This window comes from Tachysurus vachellii, chromosome 4, assembly GCF_030014155.1.
Source record: "Tachysurus vachellii isolate PV-2020 chromosome 4, HZAU_Pvac_v1, whole genome shotgun sequence".
Lineage (NCBI taxonomy): Eukaryota > Metazoa > Chordata > Actinopteri > Siluriformes > Bagridae > Tachysurus > Tachysurus vachellii.
The window spans coordinates 29,084,289-29,094,125 of record NC_083463.1 but is presented as its reverse complement, the minus strand read 5'-3'; the positions used below and the strand labels follow the sequence as shown (position 1 = coordinate 29,094,125).

General features: G+C 41.8%; 1 protein-coding gene across 1 annotated transcript; it reads left to right on the top strand.

Moving 5' to 3' along the window:
• Positions 1-2,016: 2,016 nt before the first annotated feature.
• On the top strand, positions 2,017-7,176 carry LOC132844789 (polyadenylate-binding protein 1-like). Its single transcript, XM_060868598.1, has 7 exons — positions 2,017-2,182; positions 3,750-3,943; positions 4,175-4,278; positions 4,505-4,655; positions 4,772-6,308; positions 6,558-6,691; positions 7,108-7,176. The coding sequence occupies exons 1-7, from the start codon at positions 2,017-2,019 to the stop codon at positions 7,174-7,176; spliced, it is 2,355 nt and encodes a 784-aa protein (XP_060724581.1).
• Positions 7,177-9,837: the final 2,661 nt, after the last annotated feature.

Here is a 9,837-nt window from a genome sequence, read left to right as displayed (position 1 = left end):
AGACGCTGAAAAGAGGTAAGATTTGTCGTTTTAACGTACATTCGTTTATTTGTGTTAATGTGTTTGTGGTCAAGAAAGAAACTTTTTTAAATTGAATTTCTGAATTGCTACGAATTTAGCTTCAGCAATTAGAAACGTGTTACTTGAATACTTATGAAAGTCCAGTTTGTACAAGTAAGTTGTACAAGTTGTACAAGTGCACGCGATTGTCCGCCTAAAAGCAGTGTGCCTCCATCGAATGAATGTTCTAGTGGTTAATTTGTTTATTTCAGAGGTATATGACCATGCATCGAGTTGACACGTTTACATTAAGATAAGGGCGAATTCTGACGAATCTGTTCCCGCCCTGCTCCGTGTAACGCTTTGCAGTTCTTTGTTCAATTCCCACCATCAAAATAAACCAAATGAAAAGCTGGCTTGAAACTTAATTTTTTTCATTTTTTAGAATAATTCACAAACAGATAATTGCCAATCAGCTTAATTTTCGATTCTGCAAGTTTGGTTTGTTGCATCTGAATCTTGATTTCTGAACAAAATGAAATTAAAAATGACATTATTCTGATTTTCCATTTATATAATTAGCGCTCACGGGTGGATCATACCACCAGTACTATTTTCTCATAATAACGAAAAGGTTTCTCGTAATAATGACTTTGTTTCTCGTAACATATTTTCTTATAATAATGAGAAACTTCTACGCATGCGTAAATGCGGAGCAGAAGGGCGTTACACGCTAGCGACATCCGCTGGTCTCAGCATAGCACATTATGCAAAAACGTAATCTATTAATATCTTTAAATAACAGTATTAAATTACCAATATATGAGTATTTTGCCAAAGAAAGGTGATGCGTCATTTTAGGTCATTTTAGTATATACAATCTTTTACTGAAAAGGTCTATGCTAGTAAGACGCTGCAATGTCTTGCCTATTCATACTAAATATAAAACTGTTTTTTTTCTCCTTCTAGCTCAGAGCAAGAAAGTGTTGCAAAGGGGGCAGCATCAAGGAAGTGTCCTGTTGGAAGTGAACTTTCATTTTTTAATTTGACACATTTGTTGTACATTCATGATGTGTGGTTTTAGGGTTCACCATTGTATTGCAGCCTGTTTCAAAAAAAAAAAAGTGAAATGATTTATTTTGTGTGATTTGCATGTGTAATTTATTTTAGTGAAGTGACATGGTGACCCATAGGAATTTGTGCTCTGCGTTTAGCCCATTCAAGCAGCAGTGCAGTATGCAGACCAATAGCTGATGATCTAAAATAACTTAAAATTTTACATTGGTTCAACTCAATTAATTATCTTTTTTTAACATAAATGAGCTTAAAATTTAAGTTAACTTAACTTGCAATTACTTAGCAGATTCTACCATGTTACATATATTTTTTAAGTAAACAATGTTGAGTGTACCCAAAAATTTAAGTACATATAACAACAGTTTTCTTGTTAATTTTAAGTAATTTTTTTCCAAGTTGGGTTTACTTAAAAAGTGTGATGCAAAAAATGATGCATACATATTTTAAGTAAATACAACACATCATTTTTTAGAGTGCAGCTAAAGTCTGAAAGGGAGTAAAGCCTGTGTTTATGCTATTAATACAATGGAGATTAATCTGGCTGAAGAAGAACCTTTTGTTTTATTAATAAAAAAAAAAAAAATAAGAAGAAATAAGAAACAAGTCATTTACTTAATATGCTTAATGTACTACAGGATCATCAGCGGGGTCACGTGACCGACGGAATTCGATGGGTGACGAAAGTAATGGAACTGCGACCCGTAGAACGTTGTCATAGAGACGACTCTTCAAAGCATCCGTCGCTGGTGAGATCCGGACATCGTAGCGCGATTGTCGGCCACTTTTACCGCGATTGTCGGCCACTTTTAACCGCGATTGTCGGCCACTTTTTAGTTAGCGATTTAAAACCCATCAGCAGCGTTTCTCATCATGTCTGCAGCGTTTTAACAGAGGTTGTAAAAGTAAACACCAAAAAAATATAGTCCTTTAAATTCCAGCATGTTTGCAGTGTTTGTCGGTGATCTTCATCCTGAAGTATCAGAGCTGATGCTTCTAAATAGGTTAAGTCCTGCAGGACCAATTGAATCGGTGTACATCTGCAGGGACAGACAGACCGGCTCGCCGCTCGGTTACGCCTACGTCAACTTCCAGCATCGAGCCGACGGTAAAACAGACGGAACAACTGTGTTCTCTAAACTGTCTCTGCACTTTAACACCAGCTTCTACTTAAAGCTCCATGTGGAACCTACTACTGAATTTTATAGTATTATTATGTGGATATGTTTTAAATGGTACAAAAATATCTTTACATATATACATATATAGGATATACATCCTAGTCCTAGCCACATAAAGTGCAACCTGGTGCAAACAGTGCAGGACAAGACAAACAAAACAGTGCAAAACAAAAGACAGTGCAGACGAAAAGTTACAAGACAATACAAAAAATACAAAAAAGACAATACACAAAAGACAATAAACAGAAACTGCACCCACCAGTGTAAATGTATATGTAAATGTATATGTCTCTCTCTCTCTCTCTCTCTCTCTCTCTCTCTCTATATATATATATATATATATATATATATATATATATATATATATATATATATATATATATATATATATATATATAGAGAGAGAGAGAGAGAGAGAGAGAGAGAGAGTATATATATATATATATATATATATATATATATATATATATACATATATATATATATATAGAGAGAGAGAGAGAGAGAGAGAGAGAGAGAGAGAGAGAGAGAGAGTATTATAAACAGATAGTATATAATGGAATTGTTGAAAGTCCAATTTTCATCTCTATGTTAAGATAGTTAACACTATATCATGCAGAGATTACGTTCGTGGCTAATGGTATTAGAGATACATGTTATAAATGGAATAAATGTAACATAGATATAAATGTAAACATCTCTGACACAGAGCAGATATGAACAGGGGTGCCACTAGCAATTTTGGGCCCTATGAAAGAAAATTAGACTGGGCCCCCTACCACACCCATTTCGCACAAAAAACATACAAGCCTCTGGGGGCGCCAAAAATGCATGGGCCCTTAAAATCATTGTAACGTTTCCCCCTTTAGTGGCGCCCCTGGATATGAAACTATGATGGAAGCAAAAGAGCCTCTGCCTTGTTTAGAGAGCTACAGTTTGAAGCCGAACTCACAAACGGATGGGTTTTCTGTAGTGACCCCTCATTAGCTCCTAAAAAAGATCATTTAGACATTATCTCAGCTCTCGAGCATGATAGGTGCATATTAATCAAACCAAAACCTTAGTTTTCAGCCCACCTTTACACATAGTGCAAGTTTAAAGAAGATCAGACATTACAAGTGGATATGCATATCTGTTGTTCTGGGTATTCACTGCTGTGTGTATGTTTTTTATCGTGTCACGGTCATCTCACACGGTTGTGTACTTGCATAACCAACAATGAGATCTTGCACAAATTCCAGACAATCTTTTGGTCTACTTCACTTTGTCAGTCAGGTCTTATTTAAGTGATTTCTTGATTGTGAACAGATATGGCAGTAATCAGGCCAGATTGTGGTCACACGATCGTAGCAGCGTATGTGGTTATGTTTTAAATGGTACAAAAAAGATCGTTTTATATATAGTTATATATAGAGTATTATAAACAGATAGTATATAGATTTTTATTATTATTATTATTATTTTATGATTAACGACTTGTTTCTGTTCCTTCAGCTGAGCGAGCTATAATTATGTTCAACTTTGAGCTTCTTTTGGACAGACCCATGAGGGTCATGTGGTCTCGCTGGGAACCCACTGCGAAGTTGATCAAGGGGAGCAACGTCATCATAAAGAACCTTCATCAGTCCATCGACGACGTTGCCCTGTTTGACACCTTCTCCGTGTTCGGGAGGATCGTGTCATGCAAGGTTCCATCTTTGAGCTGTTCTGAATAGCTGGATAGCTGAATATCTTAATTTAGTTCAATTCAATTCAAATTTATTTGTATAGCGCCTTTTAACAATGGACGTTGTCTTAAAGCAGCTTTACAGAACATATTTAAATGTGTTTGTATTTATCCTTAATGAGCAAGCCTGAGTGTGTGTATTAGCTCAGTTTGATTGTAAACTGTGTGTTGACATGTGGTGTTTCTCCTGAAGGTTGTTGAATCAAAAGGCTTCGGGTTCATCCAGTTTGAGACACCGGAGGCTGCGGCGATGGCCATTAGGCAGGTCAATGGAATGATCCTGAAAGGCCGCCAAGTGTAAGCCTCGTGTAAATTAGTGTTTTTACCAGCCAGGGTTCAGAGTTTATATATCAGAGTTTAAATATCAGAGTTTTTTACATTCCAATTTAACTTACTGCTTAAGATTTATTGAACTCTTTACATTGTTGAAACAATTCTGCTGTAATTTTCCTGCCTAAGACATAACTTCTTACAGCAGGGTTTAGATAAAGACTCCAAGAGCAGCTTCTCTGTTGTGTTACAGCACCATCAAGTACTTTAAGTCTCAGGAGGAGCGCAAGGCTGAAGACCAAAACCAGGGCAACAACTTATACATCAAGAACCTGGACGACAACATTGACACCGAGTGTCTGTACTTGACATTTGCACAATTTGGACACCTCACAAGTGCAAAGGTCACTTTCAACTAATAATCGCTCCATTTTATACTCAATAAGCTCTATTCATTTCCCCTTACTGAGTGAAAAGCTTTCTCTGTGCTGATTGTTCCTCATGGTCCTGCCTCTTACAGGTAATAATGGAGAATGGGCGTTCAAAGGGATTTGGCTTTGTCAATTTCACATCATCTCAGGATGCCATTAGAGCTATGAACGAGATAAACGGCATGATGTGGGGCAAGAAGCAGGTGTACGTGGAACTGGCTAAAAGGAAAGAGGAGGGCCAGACTCTCCTTCAGAGAATGTTCATACAGCAGTTTACACCGAACCTGCACCAGCCAGTGCTGCCTCTCTACTTAAAGACAAGCATCCCTGCTGTTGAGGCAGATCGCTCTGAGGACCTTGTCCCAATTTCCGCCAAGACAGCTGCACCAAAATACAACATGGAGGCTGTGGAGACAGCAGCCCCTGAAGGCACCACAATGGCTTTGGAGACAGCTGCCCCAGAATGCACCATGAAGGCTGTGGAGACAGCTGCCCCAGTGGACACAGTGGAGGCTGTGGCATCTGCTGCCCCAGAATACACCCTGAAGGCTGTGGAGACAGCTGCCCCAGTGGACACAATGGAGGCTGTGGAGACAGCTGCCCCAGAATGCATCCTGAAGGCTGTGGTGACATCTTCCCCAGTGGAGGCTGTGGAGACACCTGAGCCAGTGGACGCAGTGGAGGCAGCTGCCCCGGTGGACACAGTGGAGGCTGTGGAGACAGCTGCCCCGGTGGACGCAGTGGAGGCTGTGGAGACAGCTGCCCCGGTGGACACAGTGGAGGCTGTGGAGACAGCTGCCCCGGTGGACACAGTGGAGGCTGTGGAGACAGCTGCCCCGGTGGACGCAGTAGAGACGGTGGAGACATCTGCCCCAGAGGACACAGTGGAGGCTGTGGAGACAGCTGCCCCAGAGGACACAGTGGAGGCTGTGGAGACAGCTGGCCCAGAATGCACAGTGGAGGCTCTGGAGACAGCTGCCCCAGTGAAAACACTGGAGGCTGTGATGACAGCTGCCCCAGAATGCACAGTGGAAGGTGTGATGACTGCTGCCCCAGAATGCACAGTGGAGGCTGTGGAGACAGCTGCCCCAGAATGCACAGTGGAGGCTGTGGAGACAGCTGCCCCAGTGAACACAGTGGAGGCTGTGGAGACAGCTGAACCAGAATGCACAGTGGAGGCTGTGGAGACAGCTGCCCCAGTGAACACAGTGGAGGCTGTGATGGCACCTGCCCCAGAATGCACAGTGGAGGCTGTGGAGACATCGGCCCCAGTGTACACAGTGGAGGCTGTGGAGACAGCTGCCCCAGAATGCACAGTGGAGGCTGTGGAGACATCGGCCCCAGTGTACACAGTGGAGGCTGTGGAGACAGCTGCCCCAGAATGCACAGTGGAGGCTGTGGAGACATCGGCCCCAGTGTACACAGTGGAGGCTGTGGAGACAGCTGCCCCAGAATGCACAGTGGAGGCTGTGGAGACAGCTGCCCCAGAATGCACAGTGGAGGCTGTGGAGACATCGGCCCCAGTGGACACAGTGGAGGCTCTGGAGACAGCTGCCCCAGTGGACACAGTGGAGGCTCTGGAGACAGCTGCCCCAGTGGACACAGTGGAGGCTGTGGAGACAGCTTGTAAGTTTCACACTCACATACACACAAACACACATACATCACGTTCGTACACACTCCTGCTCTGTAGCTCAGCATTTTATTTCACTTTTTTCTGACTTCATCCTTACAAGTAGACTGCAAACTACTCAAAGCTCCTGTTTTCAACTGGATTTGCTTTAATGACTAATTATTATTTGTAGAGTCGTCCCTCTGTTTCTGCTTTCTCTCGCTCTCTCACACACCTCACACACATTCACTCTCTCTTTGCAGATATAAACATGTTTCCACTGGTAGAGCAAATCCACCCCAGTGATGCCAGTAAAATCACCTGGATGGTCATAGAAGGAAAAAACAATGCTGAGATCATGAACATGTTGAGAGATCCTGAGCTCCTGAGATCCAGGGTGAGCATGTACACACACACACACACACACACACACACACACACACACACACACACACACACACACACACAAGAACTATACATTCAAGCAGCATTGCAAGTGTTTAATATCAGATTCGTAAATATCTTTGATGAAATAATCTTAGCTTTGGCCATTTGGATACAAAGCCGCACTCAATAATCCCTCAATCTTCATGTCTGTGTGTGTGTGTGTGTGTGTGTGTGTGTGTACATTTGCAGGTGGATGAAATGGACGCCTTACTGACGGCAAGAGAAGCTGGTTGCAAGCCGGTGAGGATCTTTTAATCAATATTGCTGATTATTGATTCATATTCAAACGGATCGTCACAACACAGTGTCACAGGGATTTTAAAAAAAGCTCAAAAGTGATTTTTGTCTTCTGCGTTTCTCTTACAGGAAACCTGGAAGATAATCTACAGGAAGAACAAAAACAAGAAGAAGAAGATGAAGAAAAGGAATCAATGAACCATCACTGCAAATGTTATACTTTGATTGTTGCTCATATAAAATTTAAAAAAGAAACTTTTGTTTATTTATTTATTCGTTCATTTATTTATTTTTTCCAACTCAGGAGCATTTAAATCTAATTTAATTATTTTCATTTAATAATCTAATAAAAGTTCGAATATTAAAATAACAATCGTCTGGAAAAAACTCCTCAATATTCAGTCGTATATGCTCGAGTTAGATAATGAACGGAGGTCCAGCTGTTGCTGGGATTTTAGTGTCTCTTCTTCATCCTGACACGATCTCACTGGAATCGTTTGAGCCGTTTGCTCACCGCGATCTCCGAGGCTTCGGGGAATATTCTTCACATGATGTCTTGAGAGATTTTTGGAATTTACATTTACAGCAACTTACGGTATCCCTTTTTTTTGTTATACAGCTGAGCAATTAAGGGTTAAGGGCCTTCCTCAGGGGCCCAACAGTGGCAGCTTGGTGAACCTGGGCTACAACCTTCTGATTGGTAGCCCAACACCTTAACCACTATGCCACATGGAATAACTTCTCCAGCACACCATGAGCATACTAGTTATCTCAAAAATCTTAAGCGATCTTAGGTCTCTAAATATTATTCATTCATTCATTTTCTACCGCTTATCCGAACTACCTCGGGTCACGGGGAGCCTGTGCCTATCTCAGGCGTCATCGGGCATCAAGGCAGGATACACCCTGGACGGAGTGCCAACCTCACACCTGCAGGGTTGGGGGTTCGATTCCCGCCTCCACCTTGTGTGTGTGGAGTTTGCATGTTCTCCCTGTGCCTCGGGGGTTTCCTCCGGGTACTCCGGTTTCCTCCCCCGGTCCAAAGACATGCATGGTAGGTTGATTGGCATCTCTGGAAAATTGTCTGTAGTGTGTGATTGCGTGAGTGAATGAGAGTGTGTGTGTGCCCTGTGATGGGTTGGCACTCCATCCAGGGTGTATCCTGCCTTGATGCCCGATGACGCCTGAGATAGGCACAGGCTCCCCGTGACCCGAGGTAGTTCGGATAAACGGTAGAAGATGAGTGAGTGAGTGAGTGAGTGAGTGAGAGAGTGTCTACTTTGTTTGAATGACATCTCCGGAGTCCAGCTTTTGGCATCAAGTCTTAAATAAATCGACTTTGGACTTTTTTTGTTGGTGAAAGGAGACACAAGTAGACAGATGCAATAAAACACACACACACACACACTCAAGAACTATACATTCATGCAGCATTCCAAGTGTTTTATATCAGATTCGTAAATATATTTGACATGATGTATTAGAAACAAATCCCCACCCAATAATCCCCCAATCCTTGTGTGTGTGAATTGTGTACAATAGTAACATATCCAGCTACATAAAGGCTCTAAATGCTGCTAGGGCTGAGCACCTCAGCAAACCTATAGAAAATAACCAAAACAAGGTTGTTATTTAGTACAGAGGCAAGATTAAGAAAAAATCAGATTTCTAAAAAGAATTTTCCATCACAGTTCAGTACTGAGGACTTCAGGAATTTCTTCACTGATAAAATTGAAAGTTTCAGGAACAAAATAGTGGATGTTCTGAATAGTGGATCCTAAAGCTCTACACTCACAACTGCAGTGCGTTACAAGTACAGGACAGGAAGAGCTAGATAAATTTATTACTACAGCTAATTCAACATGTTTGTTTGATCCCATTCCAACTAAATTACTGAAAGTAGTGTTACATATAGCTGTAGAACCTTTTCTTAATATTATTAACTCCAGAGATAGTACCAGCAGTGAGAAGACACCAACCCTGTGAGGATCCTGAGGTATCTAAAGATGTTCCAGCTCTAGTTGTGTTATGCTTTATAAAGATTTCAGACCTTCTGTGAGAAGATGCCGACTCCGTGTGGTGTTTGAGGACAAAACCTCCTATTAAATACATAATTATCAGACTGTATCTGACTGTCGAATTGACATTATTCATTATAACACTCACTGGTGTTTATAACAGTTTATAATCACACCCTCCAGTGTCAGACAAATGGGGATGAGGTTCACTTTTGAGTCTGGTTCCTCTCAAGGTTTCTTAATCTTCCATCTAAGGGAGTTTTTCCTCACCTCAGTCACCTCAGACTTGTTCATTGGGGATAAATACAAACACATTTAAATATAAGTCTAATATTAATATTAAACTGTTGTATGATATAAAAACAGGGGGCATGGTGGCTTAGTGGTTAGCACGTTCGCCTCACACCTCCAGGGTTGGGGGTTCGATTCCCGCCTCCGCCTTGTGTGTGTGGAGTTTGCATGTTCTCCCCGTGCCTCGGGGGTTTCCTCCGGGTACTCCGGTTTCCTCCCCCTGTCCAAAGACATGCATGGTAGGTTGATTGGCATCTCTGTAAAATTGTCCGTAGTGTGTGATTGCGTGAGTGAATGAGAGTGTGTGTGTGTGCCCTGCGATGGGTTGGCACTCCGTCCAGGGTGTATCCTGCCTTGATGCCCGATGACGCCTGAGATAGGCACAGGCTCCCCGTGACCCGAGGTAGTTCGGATAAGCGGTAGAAGATGAATGAATGAATGAATGAATTGTTGTTCCGTTAAGCTGCTTTAAGATGATGTCCATTGTATACAAATAACATTCCACTGAATCATATCGACTGTGGAATCAAAAAAAATCCCAAACTTGAGT

Coding starts and splice junctions, on each gene's coding strand:
- LOC132844789 (XM_060868598.1), top strand. CDS start 2,017: ATGTTTGCAGTGTTTGTCGGTGATCTTCATCCTGAAGTATCAGAGCTG. Junction 2,183..3,749: donor CTTCCAGCATCGAGCCGACG/GTAAAACAGACG, acceptor CTGTTCCTTCAG/CTGAGCGAGCTATAATTATG. Junction 3,944..4,174: donor GGAGGATCGTGTCATGCAAG/GTTCCATCTTTG, acceptor TTTCTCCTGAAG/GTTGTTGAATCAAAAGGCTT.